Source organism: Solanum tuberosum, unplaced genomic scaffold (genome assembly GCF_000226075.1).
Source record: "Solanum tuberosum cultivar DM 1-3 516 R44 unplaced genomic scaffold, SolTub_3.0 scf00032, whole genome shotgun sequence".
NCBI lineage: Eukaryota > Viridiplantae > Streptophyta > Magnoliopsida > Solanales > Solanaceae > Solanum > Solanum tuberosum.
Window position 1 is genome coordinate 90,751 of NW_006238958.1, and position 16,374 is coordinate 107,124.

Here is a 16,374-nt window from a genome sequence, read left to right on the forward strand (position 1 = left end):
CTTCAGTCGAAAGTTTCTCGTATTACTAGGAGAGAAATGGTTAAAATACCAACATTAGCAAAAATTGAAATGCACTACCCTGTAACTACCAAGATGGTCAAATGAACAAACTTGAAGCTGTTGTTGGTACTGAAGAATCCTCAGACAAGAAATGGATGAAGTATTAATGCTAATGAAAACAATCAAGTAGAAAAAATTGACAGTCTTCCATGAAGAAAACACAAAGTGAATACAAGAACAAAAGGCAGGAACGCTAAAAGATTTAGATTGAAAATCTCAAAAGTCAAAATCACCAAATAAAGCTAGGAAGAAGACAGCAGATACATCATTTTGATGGAGCCCTAAATCATTAATTCGGGTAAAGTCGGGGCATCAAAACATGGAAGTGTCTTGAAATCGGAAGATTGACAAAAAGCAACTTTGGATCAATACTCATGTTGGTAACCATAAACCTATTATACAAAGCAAAACGAACAGCTCACTTGTGAATCAACAAATTGAGCTAGAAAACAATAGATGAAACCCAATTATGAAGGGTAGCCAGAAGTAGTTGCATCCAAATTATTGCAGAAGAAACAGAATCACATTTCAAAGTCCCACGACGTCTCAGCACTTAACTTTGGGATTTTCCGTTCCTCAAGCAAACAGAGAGATGCACAAATCTGGAGACAGGAAGAGAATCTCGAGTCAGGAGTGGTCTCAGGGAATCAAAACAAAAAATGAAGAATTTCTTTAGATGCTTTACATAGTTCAATATCTATCAATAAACCAAACCTTGAACACAAGATCAAGAAGCACTGGTTTATATATTTAAAAAAAGAACAGAAAAAGGGCAGCCATGCATGTGCATGAAGCTCCCACTGTGCGGGCGTCTGGGGGACCACATTGTCGATTTCACAGAAGGAAAAGCAAATGACAAGCATGAAGTGAGCTACCATAAGGTTGATCTCGTTACTATTCGGTCAGAACAAAATAAGGCATGGAGGATACAAGGAAAGAAGAAAAAAAGACACAAACAAATTTAAATTTAAAAATGAAAATAAGAAACTGTCCACTTATGAAGTTCATTCTACAACAGATGATCAGTTTTTTATGCTGAATTATCTAATATAAGTGAGTGCATGTTTTTGGTTTACAGCATAAGGATATAATCTAGCTATAAATGATTCGTGTTCATTTTAAACGTCATCAGAAACTGGGGAACATTCAATTAGGACGGGCACGGGTAAAAACGAGAAGCTTAAAACAATTTCATTATGGTTCAACTATCAAATACTTCAACAAAGATTTTCACACAGAATGCATAACAATAGTGATGCTGATAAAATATCATGGCTATAATAGATGTTATAATTTGTGCATTTCATTGCACATTGTGATGGCATATCAATCACTTATAGGTGAACATGAATGAGAACATTCTTATTCACTATTAACAATTCAAGGCCATTTTTAAACTGGTTCATCTCTCCACAACAATCAAATAGAAAACATATTTATGGCAACATAATGGATCTAAGCTGAATTCCCACAAAAGCAATGGCATAACTGCAAAAAATCCAGATATGTGTCCTACTTCATGATCTATCATATCCAACAATGCTTTAATGGTCGCTTGCACTAATCAGGGTAAAAGATCTTTTTGTGGACGCTTATTGATGTACATCAAAAACAGAAAAGTCGAACAAATGAGTCAATGAATCAATATGACATGTGAACATTTATATTATTAAAACCATAAAATGAACTCTCATTTTTTTAGATTTTTCAACATGCAGCCTTCATCCAGACAAGAAATTGATCAACTTGTGACATCAGGGAAGGATAGGCCCTTCTCGGACTAGACATAGAATGCAGACTCGCAATAATGAACAATTTACAATAACATCAACACGTATGTTTAATAACTGAGAAGAAATGATAAGAAACAAGCAAAACCAATAAACCTCGCAGAGACTTTATACAAGTGCACTACGATCCCTTCATCATTAACCTTCGATAAACCCCGAGGTATTTACATTCCGACCACTTAATGTTGTAAAAAACGGTCATATAGTTACAGATTATTCCACATTCTGTGGTTTATAAAAGTCTGCAATGACACGGCCAACAAGCGTTTAGGAAGAATTTTGGCACATGACCAGTGCAAATACAAGTGGAGTAGAATGTACACCTCCAACACATTCTTTAATGTTCACCAAGTTGTCTGGTAAGTAACAAGTAACTTTTAAAAGCAGTGTCACCAACGATTACTTTTGTTGGAAAATGAGATCAACAAGCTAGTGAGCCAACAAATTCACAAATGTTCAAAAAAAAAAAAAAGCTAACAGAAATAAGCCCCAAAAAACATAAGCAAGCCAATTGAAATTTCAGTGCCAACTATAGAATAGTTTAGCTTTGTAATTCAACTGCAATGGAAATTGCCAATGAAAATATGGATAGAAAGCTTGAAAGTTATACCTTAAATGATCCATTTAACTTTGAACTCCTGGACCATTCGAGCCCCAAATTCCTGCTTGTCGTCTGATAAGTAGCCCTAAACACATCATCCCCATAAACTTTACGTGATACCATGAAGTCCCACGCATTCTTTGCTGTATCATAGATGGGCTCAAAAGTAGTGATTCCTCCATGGACATATGTGTACTTTAATTTACAACTTCCCGAGCCCATCACGTGATTAGCCGACACCTTGTTGGCGGAATCAACCACCAAAGTTCCATCCAATATTGTTCGCTTGTCTCCATGAAAATGAATGTAATTCAAATTCAATGGCTTCTCCAGAACCTTGATTGAGTTCATAAACTGAAACCTAATGTCCTGAAACCACAACACTTTGATAATTAAGAGCTAATGCCAATCTACAAACACAATCTATCAATCAACTACATCTCAATCCCCTTCTATTTAACTAGAGTATTTTTCACAGATGGCCTAAATTGAAACCGAATGTCCAAAAACTATAAAACTTTCAATAGTGAACATTAAGAGCTAAACCGAATTCGACACACAATTCACTTAATTAACCAACTACGTCTCAATTCCAAACTAGCTAGGACTGGTTACATAAATCAATTGTATATACTCTATTCTATTTTTAACTAGACTACTTTTCACTGACGGCCTAAATTGAAACCGAATGTCCAGAAACAGCAAAACTTTCTACAGTACACATTTTGAGCTAAAGCGAATTCTAAAACACAACTCCGAGTTTGTTTGGGTTGGCTTTTTGAAGTGTTTGGATGAATAAAAAAGTGCATATAAGCACAGCCTTAAGTTAGAATTTCTATTGCTTTTGGCTTATAAGTCACCAAAGTCAAAAGTCAACCCAAACAGGCTCTCAATCAATTAACCAACTACATCTCACTTCCAAACTAGTTAGGATCGGCTATGTAAATCAACTGTGTACATTTCGAGCTAAGAGGAATTTAGAACAAAATCAATCAATTAACCAACTACATCTCAATTCCGAACTAGTTAGAATAGTATAGGTAAACCATGTGTATATATCCCATTCAATTCACTAACAATTTTCACTATATCGACGGTGATTACTAAAACTGACATATGCAGAATCGATTCCAGACCTTCTTTGGGACGTTGTAGTCGACGATGAACAATCCAGGTTTCTCAACGGCCAGAGCTAATCCGTTTAAGCTGGGACCTTTGACAACAGTAGCATCGGTCATGGAAGCTCGGAGCTTAAGGTCGCCGGCGTTGAATGCAACAGTAGCGGCGGCGGCTGCTTTGTCGGGCTCATATCGTGCTTTGAATGAAGCCTTCATCGTTGCCGAGTGAAAAATGTACAGTATTCGATTTTTTTCGATTCTCTAGCGAGCGGGATAAGGAGGAGGAGATTTGAGGTTTAGGAATTAGGAAATTGCTGATGGATGGCTCTAACACTTCGGGCCGGCATTCTAATTTGTTCAACTCAATGGATAAGACAAACATGCCCCGTAAGACCATCTCCAACCTATCTTTATTTTACTCTCTATTCTCTATATTTGGAGAGTAAAATTGAGAATTGGCACTCCAACCCACCTCCAAATCACCCTCTATTTTTCAAATTTAGAGAGGTGAATAGTAGTTCTTCATTTCACTTTTTCATTATTTTATTATTATTTCTACTTACTTTAACATATTATTTTACATATAATTTCATTAATTAAATATCTAATATTCATAATTCTTTTTAAAATGTAATATAATATTTTTAATATTATTTAATATATACTATTTTAATTTCAAATTAATAGTATTTTATTTTTATTTTCTAATTTTCATGAATAATAAAATTTTATTTTATTATTAATTTTAATTATAAAGAATACGCAAAATTAAAATGGCAAGATGAAAAAAAAAATTTAAAAATACAATACATGATTTTAAATACAATATAACAATACAATACATAACATAATAATTTAAATACAAGATAACAATACAATATAATACATAACATAATAATTTAAATACAAGATAACAATACAATATAATACATAACATAATAATTTAAATACAAGATAACAATACAATATAATACATAACATAATAATTTAAATACAAGATAACAATACAATATAATACATAACATAATAATTTAAATACAAGATAACAATACAATATAATACATAACATAATAATTTAAATACAAGATAACAATACAATATAATACATAACATAATAATTTAAATACAAGATAAAATACAATACATAATTGATCACAACAATAATTTAAAAATGTAATCTTCATATTCACCATTAGATGGATTTCATCTTATTAAAAACGGTTGGATGAGATTCTCATTAGTACATTTAATATCTTTTAGATAAAACATTACTTATTATATAATGAACACCATTTACCACTTGAAGTCTGCACATTCATTTCATTTCAAAACATATTCAAGTAATTTGGTTTGTCCTTTGAAAATGAATTTCAATCTGGAGATTGTTCTAATAATAATGATGAAAATTTTTCTTCTTTGTCATCATCTTCGTTAGATTTGAAATTTTTTCCTAGTACAGAACATCATGATATTTTAATAAATCAGCTACATATGAACAACTACATGTTCCAACAAGTTCTACAAAATCATACTAATGAAGTTTCCATAAGTGGCTCCATTCCAGGTCATGTGGTAATCAATCGTGATCGTGAGGCGGCTAATGATAATTTATTTCGTGATTATTTTTCAGCCACACCACGCAAAATGATGCAATATTTCGCCGTCGTTATCGAATGTCCCGCAATTTATTTTTTCGTATCGCTGATGCACTTAAAGATCACGACACGTACTTCGAACAACGCATTGATGCGCCGGGTAGATTTGGATTATCTACTTTGCAAAAAATTACCGTTGTGTTTAGAATTTTGACATTAAAGATCACGACACGTACTACATGATATAATGACTACATGCATTATATTGCATAACATGATAATTGAGGATGAACATGATCTCAATGCACCAATTCAAGATGTCGTAGAGGCTCCAACTTCAACTATAAAAATGGTGGTAGATGAAAATCTCCGGTTTGAACAATTTTTAGCTAGACATAAAAAAACTAAGGACCAAAAATGCTCATTTTGAACTCCGTAATGCATTAATAGAGCATTTTTGAAAATTGAGTGTTTATGTAATTGTATGTCACTTTTATTTGAATTTGTCCCCTAATTTTATGTATTATATTATATTTTCTTGCAATTTATGTTATTTAAAAATTTAGAATAAAATATAATTTCATATCACATTGAATATTATATAAAGTAATTATTTGGGAAAAAATAAATAAAGAATTTATATTATGAAATAAGAAAATAAGAATGCAATATTGAGGAGAGAGGAAAATATTCCTTTTTAGAGAGTAAAATAGAGAATTGGATTGGAGTTGGTTGTCTGAAAAAATAGAGAACTCTATATTTGGAGAGTAAAATAGAGGATTGGGTTGGAGATGCCCTAAGGGGAAAATTTCATAAATACAATAAAGTAACTTTATTTACATCAAATATAATCAAATTTTAATTTACATAAAAGATAGTTTAAAATTTGCAATATATTTATCGGTAATAAAAAAGGTTCTTTTGACAAAATGATTTTTTTCTATATGTATGATGTATTGATATTGTATAAAATAGTGTATATTTGTGTATAGATAATGTATAATTATATATCAAAGATATATAAACATCAATATACATTATTTATACAATAAAGTATACATTGTAGACTAATTTTTCAATCTCAATCAACACTAATCTCATATAAACAATTTCAAAATTTAGATATGAATTTCTTTTAATATTTTTTGATATATTATTCACTCAAAATTATTTATGTTTATGGCATGCCAATTTTTTAAGTCAAGCTTTGAACATAGAAGAAAAGATAAATAAAGAATGAAGAGGAAAACAACAAAGAAATAAGGAAGAAGAAGATTTAGGAAGATGGAGAGGAGGAATAGCTATGATATTGATTTTAAAGTAAAATCATGTAAAAACATTTTATGTTTTGTAATTTGTGTTGTCTATGATTAAATATATTACTTTCTTCGTCTATTTTTATTTGTTCATTATGCTAAAAATATATTTCAATCTTTATTTGTTGTTTTGAGCATAATAGGAAAAAAAAAATCAAACATTAATTACTTACTCCCAAATCATTTTTAAAAACCCAAGACCAAATTAATATTAATTTATATCAATATTGTAATAAAATACTTATGTCAATCTCCATGGCACACGTAATCTAAACTAGACAGATAAAAAATAAGGGAAAATTGTGCATTATAGCAAACTATTAATTCAAAATAAATTATTTACCTATACTTTCATTTAATTCAAATTCGCAACAAACACATTGTCATTCGCCTCTCTTCCCTAAATCTCGCTTGCCACTCTTAGTTCTCTCCATCGCCTCTCTCACTTTGTACAAACACAAATGTATAAATTGTGTTTGTGTGTATAGAAAACGAGAGAAATTGTATATACAAATACAAATATATATATATATATATATGTCATATACACTTATAATTATACTACTACAAATCTTCTTTGCCCAGTTCTCTTTTGCCCCTCTCTCGCTTTATACAAATACAATGTATAATTTGTGTTTGTATAAAGCGAGAGAGAGATTTGATATACAAATATAAATGCTTTAACTTGATTCAATTGTATACAAAATCAAATTTATGCATATATATAAACGCAATCATTGATACATATACATAATAGTTATATATATACAATTTATCTAACCGATATACATATACAATTCACCTCTCTCCACTCTCTCTCCCCTCTCTCCTAATCTTGCTCGTCACTCTAGCCTAACACAAAGAACATATACATATTCAAACACAATTTTCATAGACACAAACGTTTGATTTATACAAATCGTTGTAGAGCGCAAATATAATTTTTATGTTTGTTATTCGTAAAATTTACTCTAAAAATAAACAAATAGAGTATATTTATAAGCTAAGTTCGCATAGCAATGAAAAAGATATCGATGTGATCCCTTTGCCTATGAATACTTATAAATTCACCATAAATATTACTCCCTTCGTTTAAAAAATAATGACTTAGTTTAACTTGGAGTGAAGTTTAAGAAAAGAAATAAGACTTTTAATTTTGTGATTCTAAATTAAAGTTATGTCAAATGTACCAAAATGCCCTTTAATCTTGTGGTCTTAATCATGCCAAGTGGAAAATTGAAGTTAAAGTGTTGCCAAAAAATGAAAGGGGTCATTCTTTTTGAAATAGACTAAAAAGGAAACTAGATCATTCTTTTTGAAACGGAGGAAATACTTATTTCTACTATGCACTTGAGTCGAGGATCCTTCAAAAATAATTTTAAACCTCCACAAGGTAGATATAAGATTTACGTACACTCTATTCTTTTGAAACTTCACTTGTGAAATTTATTTGAATATATTATTGTTATTATTGTATTAATTATTTTAATGCTTACTTATTCACATATTATATTAATTTTGTTTGTGTTATGTCATATTTGTTAGTATCTATAAATAGTTAAATTAAACATTACACACTTTTTATGTATAGAAGGACTAAGAACGTATGTATTAATTAATTTAAAGGTTAAATATAGTAAATCATGTATCAGAAGGACCAAAAGCAAAACTTACCCATAACTTGGGGGACCAAAAATGCTATTATACCAAAATAAAACAGATAGGACCCAGTCAGCGGCATCTTATAAGCCCAATATCAAGAACACAAAGCCCTAGTTCCCGCCAATATTGTTGGCGCCATTTCACATCTCACCAATATCCATATAAATCACTAATTTCCCGGGAAAATTTTACCCTCCATTTTTTCTTCTCAACTTTCTCCATTTACTCTTGAATCTAAATCTACCGGCGAAACCAAGCGATTCTGAATCAGGTGAGCTGAATTTGGTATTTTTTTTTTTTTTATATCTCAGATCTGTTTTCTGAAGTTGTTGATTTTGTCTTTCTGTTACTGCCTTCGTTGTTTATTGGTAGATTTTGAGAGAAAACAGCTGGAGATGTTGATCTGTGCTTCTGTTACTGCATTCTTTGTTTATTAATCGCTCCGTCCCAATTTATGTGTCGCCGCCATTTGAAATTTGTGCGGTAAAACTAAATCGTAAAGTTAAATTGTTTCTAATTATAGAATTTTGACACTCGGATTGAGTGAGCTGTACAATTTTAAGAAAACGGAAAATTTGTTGCAAATTTTAGGGTTTTAGGGATTTTTAGGCGCCCCCATTTCCATTTTCTACGCATGCCATTTATGAAGACTGTATATATATCTGGATCTTTGAGTTGTAGCTGTTAATTTGTTGTTTCTCAAGCGTATATGAATTGATGGATTCAGTTTATTGATTGGAAAAACTGTGTTGCGATTTTCAAGTATATGTTAAATGAATTGTTTTTATAGAAACGCATTTGTTTTTCTTTGGAAAACATATGACTGAATTAATTCACTTGTAAAAAAGCTGTTTTAAGTGATTAATTTGTGATAGTAATAGCTTAGTTTATAGGGTAATTGATATCCCAGTACTCTATTTCAGATCTTGCTTGAGGCAAGGAGTATTGATTATCTCTCAGTCGTGTCAAGACAAAGCATATAAGATTGTTAGGTAGAAACTTGTTTCGGAGACTTTGTATGTTAGCATGTTACCGACATGCCATAATTTTGATAAGTAATTGGCATTGCATAAGTTCCAAATCTTCTCGTTGTTCCACACTATAAATCCCCCCCATGGTTTCTTCTGCCACTTCCTGCTCTCACTATGGTTTTATTCAAATGCCATTTGCTCATTCGTGTGCTGTTAATTATGCTTTTCTGTAGTTTACTGGCTGTGAAATTTTGCTATCATTTTTTTGTCTTCCTAATTCAGCTCAAGCAAATTGAAATATTGAGCTAAGAAAATCTTTCTTTTTGTAAAAACTTGGGTTGATTAATTTTGGACCCCACCTCATTGACACTACTAACCAAAAATTCTGTTAAAATTGGTGAAAACTTTTGGTAAGAGTAGCAGCATTCCCCTTTTAATTCTGGAAGTAGGTCGATATCTGGTCTAACAACTTTGTGGAATGCATACCATTGTTTCTTATTACAGTGAACTACTCTTCGTCATTGTATTTTGTGTAAATGTGCTAATTTTTCTCCATGTATTCCGACATACTTCTTTTTGTTTTCTATTTTTTCCTGCATTGTAGAAGAGAAAATAGAGATAATTTTTTGAAGTGTTTGAGTTTTAAGACATCCCAAAATAGGATTTGGACCCAATAGAGGTTACCTCAATAAAATTGTAAGCTGTAACGTCAATTAAGTGGAAACGTTCATTGATTCCATCTTTGCTTTCTTTCTACTCTACTTGTGGCTTAAGGTTTCTTTCTTCTGCAGTTTATGGAAGACTGGTGTGACATCTTGGAGTTATAAAGGACTTGTGCTATATTCTATCCCTTCGAGGGCATTTGCAGTTTCACCAACAGTTCATGAACTTGAGTCAAGCCTGTTAGACAATGGAGCAAAGAAGTTGCAACAACTTGCACTTTATCCAGGTTAGGAGGAGAGGTTTGACAGTAGAAGTCCCTAATGTAGATTCTCATGGAAAGCCAGCTTTAATGTTCAAGAAGTTAAAAGACATCTATGATACTGAAAATATTAAGTGTGAAAGCGAATGTCTGCAGGTGGTAGACAGAACATTACAAGCAGTAGAACCTGAAGATAACATATTTGGTGGCTGTGCTAATCATGAAGTGAATATTCAGTCAGATGATTGTGATTTTGGAGAAATAACACTGAAACAACTGAAGAATAAATGCAAATCCAAGAAAAGGAAACTTGCTACTCCAAGTTCTAGTATGACCTGTCTGAAGCAGCCTAACGGATGTTATCTCCCAGACGAAGATGATGATCTAAAAGTACCCCTTAGTCATTTGAAATCGGGGATTTTCAAAAAAGCAAATGGTAAAAGAAGGTGCACCAACAGGAATCTCTTTGCATCTCCAAAAGAGCCTGTATCAGTTAAACTTGAAGAGGTTTTTGAGCCTGAAATTTCTCAGCAGCTCAGAAGTGTTTTGCCTGAAGTGGCAGAACCCATAGCTGACACTTCTGAATCTGAGTTCTCAGTGTGTCAAAGCTCAGATTCCTCCAATTGCTCCTCTAATATCCAGATGGTTAGCAAACTGGAACCTGTTACAATTACATGCAGTGAATTTCCAAATGATGCTGACTCTGAGGAAAACAAACCAGTTTTGTTTGCTGAAGAACAGCAGCTTTGTACTCTTAACCAGATTTCCAGTGATAACTCGGAACATGTGGAGTCTAAATATGTTTTCTCAGCTAGTGAAGTGCCTGCAGAGGTAAATAATCAGGAGGACGGATGTAATGGAGAGAACAGTCAAAAAGAGTTGTTTGCTCCAGCAAGGTCTATGGAAACAGTAGCAGCAGCAAATGATCAGAGTCTAGACATGTATGACTGCCTGATGAATTGTTCTGATACAGTCGAGATTTCTGATCAGAAACCCAATATTGTTGTGTTTCATGTTCCTGACGCAACGGTACCTAATAGCACTATCACTGCCAGTCTTCATTGTGCAGATGATGTTTGCATGTTTGGAGATAGAGATAAGGAAGTTTTGCTCTCAGATCAGAATATTAGTTCAGTCGATGGCCCTGTTGACAATTGCATCTCATCGTGGAATTTTCAAACTTGCTCAGGCAGTGACAATTGTTTGCCATCCTTGGACAAAATTGATGACAAGGAGCAGCGAACAGATTCTTGCTTTACTGATGCAGCAACTAGTTTGATTTCAGGAAATTGTTTGGGTGATGAAAATCGGCCACTGAAATATTCAAGTATTTCTGAAGAAAAAAATATGACGTTAAGCAGTCCACCTCCGGATGTTGTTGATCAGATCTCAACACCAGAGCTGTCACCGCCTCCTGAGAGACTTCTTTCGACACGAAAGGTTAGGGGTGTTTGCTGAAGATAGATTGTTTTCTTTTTATTTTTTGAAGTGTCTCAAACAATATATTCTTATGCAGGCTATTTCTCCATCCTCTCAAGAGCGACTTTGTTTGGCTATGAACTCCATAGACTTAATTGATGACCTGGAGAACTACAGTAAGTCATAGATGAAAATAGGGTTCCCAATCATATGTTGGATCAATTCTGTGTTTTATCCACTTCCTATATAATTCAATTGACGTTTATGGTATATGCATTGCAAATACAATCACAGTTTATATGTTGCTTCAAATTTCCTTTAGGATAAACCTATCATCAGACAAACAACTCACAGTGCTTCAAGTTAATTCAAAGTTCATTTAACCTGTAAGGTTTTAAGCATTCTGGTGGTTGCTTCTTTGGTTAAACCCAGGAACCGATTACCAGAAATTTGAGAAACAGATGGGGTTTTCAGTTCCGCTGTTTTTGATGTACAGTAAATCAGACAAAATCAGTTTAGTGTGTAAGTCAATAGTCAGCCAGCTTTTACGTGCTGGTAAATGAAGATAACAGCATATTAAAGATTGTTTTTTAAAAGCAGAAAAACAGCCCCTTGTTGTCAGACTTGTGTTTTTACTGTTCCTTCTTTCTATTCTAGCATTACATAAAATTTTAAAACTGATTTTAGTTATGTATCCTGCAAAATGAAGAAACTAGTAAGGTAGTTTTTTATTTACCAGACCAAGTGAACTATCTTGTCAAATGAACTACAAAATCTTGATTTCATACTTCCAACTTTGAAAGGTCCTACTAATTTCCTTTCTAACTCAAATGTATCTGCGGAATAAACCGTAACATCATACTTCTACCTTGAAAGGATTAATATCCTTTCTAACTCATTTATCTACCAAAGATGCTAAGCTGGACTTAAACCCCAATTATTCAATAGAATGAGATTCTTCATGTTGTTGTCCTTTTGAAATGCTTGTAATAAGATAATATATTTGTTTTCCTAAATGTTCTGAACCATCTCGGAAATCTAGCTGACTTGTTTTTTCATGGTCATACTATTTCAGAATGTAAAGAAAAACTCACTTTTGCGGGTCATGAGGATTCTGAAAGATCATGCCTAGCTGATGCTAGCACAAGTAAAGATTCTGAACGATCTCCACGGCCTAATCAGGCTAAAGTTTTTATAGGCCCCAAGCAGATCTCTAGGAGATTGAAGATTGGAAAACGAAGTTCCCCTCCAAAAGGCAATCTAGTAAAACGAAGTAGTCCTTTGAAGGGCAATCTAGAAGGTCCTCGTCTATCTCGTTCTTTACCTCAGCTTAGCACTGGGTGCACCTCAATTAAACGTTGTTCAGAAAGTGCTATAGCATTTTCACAGCGGCAGATGCATGATATTGAATCTCTAGCATCGAAGCTTATGAATGAATTGAAGTCCATGAAGGATATGGTAGAAGACAAATTACTCTTTGAAGCATATCGAACCAGTTCTTTGAAAAATGATGCTGATGAGGTATGTTTTTCCAGATATACTGATATATTGGAGGTGACAATTCTCGAGTTAAACAACCAAAGAATAGATCACAGCTAACCTGTTATATGTCTGATATAGCAAATGATGTTTTCTTAAAATCTTAAGTAATATTGATGTTTTGATTTTCCAATACCTCATCTAACAACTGAAAACATATCAATTTGGTCTTTATTTTGGTTTTATAAGTAATGGTCATTAACATGAAATGGCATTTGACAGACAGGGAAAAATTCTAAGAATTACAAGAGGATGTGCTATTTTCATTTTCATGTGAAATGATTATACTAGAATGACTTTTGCTTAGATGAGTTACTCTGCATGTAATTGTATTGTTCTCAAGTGCTAGTATCTTATGTTTGACAGGTGAAGAATGCCATAAAAGGTGCTACGAAAGTTGAAGAGACAACACGAAAGTGGTTGTCCATGATGACTAGGGACTGCACCAGATTCTGTAAAATCATGGTTGGTGCCTTCCATTTTCTGTATAATTCATAGTTGCTCTTCAAACTTCTTTAACATTAAAATATGAACTTCATGACTCATTAAGTCAAATTTATTTTTCTGTGATGTAGAAATTGACTCAAAATGGTGCGACTGATTCCAAGAACTCAGTCCATAGAGAGGGGAGGAAAATTTCTTTTGCTGATGAAGCTGGTGGTATGCTCTGTCATTTCAACTATTTTGAGGATACCGATCCAACGTTGGAATCTGATAGTGTACAAGAAGAAGACATATGAGGCCTCAACTATCATCTTCTGGAGATATCTCAATATTTTGTTGTATGATAGATTATTGTGCATCTTCCTGATTGATTGTGTCCAATAATGTAACGATGAAATATTATTTTTTCCTAATACTACATTTTGAGATAATATGCTATCTAAAACTACTGTAAGCCAAGTCTCCAAATGCACTTCTCAATTGGTGTTCACAACATTGCTATCTCAATAATAGACTGTCCAGATGTGATGGAAAGGTGTTTGGCAAAACTACTAACTAAAACATGTCATGTAGAAAGTAAAAATTATAGAGTTGTTGAAAAAGGAAGGAGACATTTCTTTTTGAAACGAACTCAAAAGGAAGGTAAACCAAACCAATTGAAATGGAGTAATATAAAAAGACATAGCAAAGCACAATAACCAGATTACAAGAGCATATAAAAATTATGATAAAACAAATGAAAAAATAACATGTGATGTGATGCTCCTTATATAGGTTTTGAATGTTGAATTTGAACCAATATGATGCTAAGTATAATTGTTCATTGAAATCTTGGAAGCTTTAAATCCATAGACTTTGAAGATTTACCAAACAACTCCTCCCAAATCTCAGTGAAAGCTTCCACAATAATTGCATGATGGTGTCTTGAATTGAGACTAAGAAAACAAAGCAAAAGTTGCTCTAAATCCTCTGCTTCAAACATCTCTTTCTCCAATATCATTTCCTTCATTGATTTCTTGAAATCGTCGTAAGGATCTGCTGATCTTTTCACTATAGCAAAACTCTCATTCACTTTTCCATCAGCCATACATGGCATCATAGAATCTTTAAAACTATTCGAAAGGTAACGTCTGAGCCTCCTTACTTTCGTGTTATTATTATTTTTCTTCCTTCTGATCCCGGATAAAGGATCATGTCCATGATCCACATCGAATGATGATTCAAAACTTGGAGAAGAAATAAAGCTTTCAGTTTCATCATTAGGTTTCTCATCACAACATTCACTATTGAAACTGAACCAGCCACTATCAACAGAGGAAAAACTCATATTCAACCTACTTTTTCTACTTTCCCCCCTTCTCATGTTGTTGTTATCATGATCAGAATATTCAGAACTCGGCGAATTGTACGTTTTACTTGCCAAGTTGTGAGCTTTTCTGAATATGTAAGGGTGATGTGGGGTTGAGGGAGGTACTGGAACAGGGGAATTATCAAGAATATTGGCAGGGGGAAATTTGTATAGTGAAAGTGGCATTGGACTTTTAGGCAAAAAAGAAGCTTTTTTGGATCTACAAAAGCGAAAAGAAGGCATAGAGAGCTTGAGTTTAAATCTCCTTGTCATATCTAAGTGATGAAAAATGCAATTCTTTTGGTAACAAATGAGATGAGTGCACAACAACAACAACAACAACGTACTTAGTGTAATTCCACAAGTGAAATCTGGGCTAGGTAGAGTGTACGCAGACCTTACCCTTATCTTGACAGGCAGAGAGAGACTGTTTTTGATAAACCGTCAACTCAAGAAAAAGATGACAAAGAAAAAAAGTTGACAATAACTACAACAAAATAGTAGAAAGTAATGAAAAAATTGTTGCCTGAACCAAAAAATGTTGTTGCAATGAGCAACGTACAATTACAGGCGAAATGTTCAGTACCGATTAGCCATGCCCAAGGAGTTTGGAGTTCAAGAATTATATAAGAAATCTGAGGGAGAAATGGCCGGCTTTGGTCAGCTGACAGTAGGCTAATCTTTTAATAAAGAATTTAAGTAATATAACTAATATACACCGTCAGTATAAATAATTTTACATCGTCAAGTCATCTTTACTTGTTCTAGCAGGTAATATATTTTATATTCAAGAATACAATCTCACATTTTAAGAAAATTCATAAGTAGATATCTTTTGAATGACTAAACAGTGTAAATTAAATATTTATTCGGGCGGTGTAAACTAAACCTCTTTAATTAAACTATTTTCCCCTTATATCAGGAGTTCTGTGACAGACCAAATCTGAGTGAGGTAATGTGAAAGCTACATAGAAATTCCCTCTAGAGGAAATGGTCTCAAAAATATTATTTTATGTATAGTTTCTTGAGTGTGACATTAAATTTTTTCTCTCTCTTGTATTTTTCATTTGTTCTTTTATGATAGTTTGGATTCAAGGGCCATGACATTTCACGAAAATTAAGTGGGATAACTAGTTTTGAGACCGTCTATGAATATTTAGTCATTTTTAAAATATAATTGAGAAATAATCACTTATTTAAGACAAATATAAAATTTAAATAAAAAATATCTCGCATTAAAACGAAAAAAGTCCAAAATTTTTAACAAGTGAAATGAAACTATGAACTCAACTACTCAAGGACAAGGAGTCTTTCATTGAGTTCAAACTCAAGGACAAAATAGGACTTTTTTTTGAGTTCTAATTATGTGCTAGTAACTAGCGTATATTTTTCGTGTTTAATTCAAAAATATTTTATCCAACTTATTATGAAGAAGCCATGTTTTTCCTTAACGACATTTTTGATTGGACTAAGAAAGAAATCATAACTTTTAACTTCATATTACTCGCTTCAACTAACACATATATTATTGACCATCGAGTAACCTTTAACATTCAATTTTTTTTATCAGAACAATCTCCAATTTACTG

General features: G+C 32.8%; 2 protein-coding genes across 3 annotated transcripts; one reads left to right on the forward strand and one right to left on the reverse strand.

Annotated features, from left to right (window-relative positions):
• Nucleotides 1–242: 242 nt before the first annotated feature.
• On the reverse strand, nt 243–3,929 carry LOC102584345 (outer envelope pore protein 24A, chloroplastic). The gene is made up of 3 exons (XM_006341858.2): nt 3,588–3,929; nt 2,461–2,820; nt 243–662 (listed from the first exon to the last, which is right to left on the reverse strand). The coding sequence occupies exons 1-3, from the start codon at nt 3,783–3,785 to the stop codon at nt 582–584; spliced, it is 639 nt and encodes a 212-aa protein (XP_006341920.1). The 5' UTR covers nt 3,786–3,929; the 3' UTR covers nt 243–581.
• Nucleotides 3,930–8,243: 4,314 nt separating this feature from the next.
• LOC102584690 (uncharacterized) lies at nt 8,244–13,913 on the forward strand. 2 transcript variants are annotated; one of them, XM_006341860.2, is made up of 7 exons: nt 8,244–8,413; nt 9,905–10,062; nt 10,192–11,475; nt 11,552–11,630; nt 12,530–12,975; nt 13,360–13,458; nt 13,569–13,913. In XM_006341860.2, exons 2-7 carry the CDS (start codon nt 10,024–10,026, stop codon nt 13,731–13,733), a joined length of 2,112 nt encoding a protein of 703 aa, XP_006341922.1. In that variant the 5' UTR covers nt 8,244–8,413; nt 9,905–10,023; the 3' UTR covers nt 13,734–13,913. The 2 variants fall into 2 exon arrangements, with proteins under 2 accessions (XP_006341922.1, XP_006341921.1); XM_006341859.2 differs by having other exon boundaries at nt 9,905–11,475.
• Nucleotides 13,914–16,374: the final 2,461 nt, after the last annotated feature.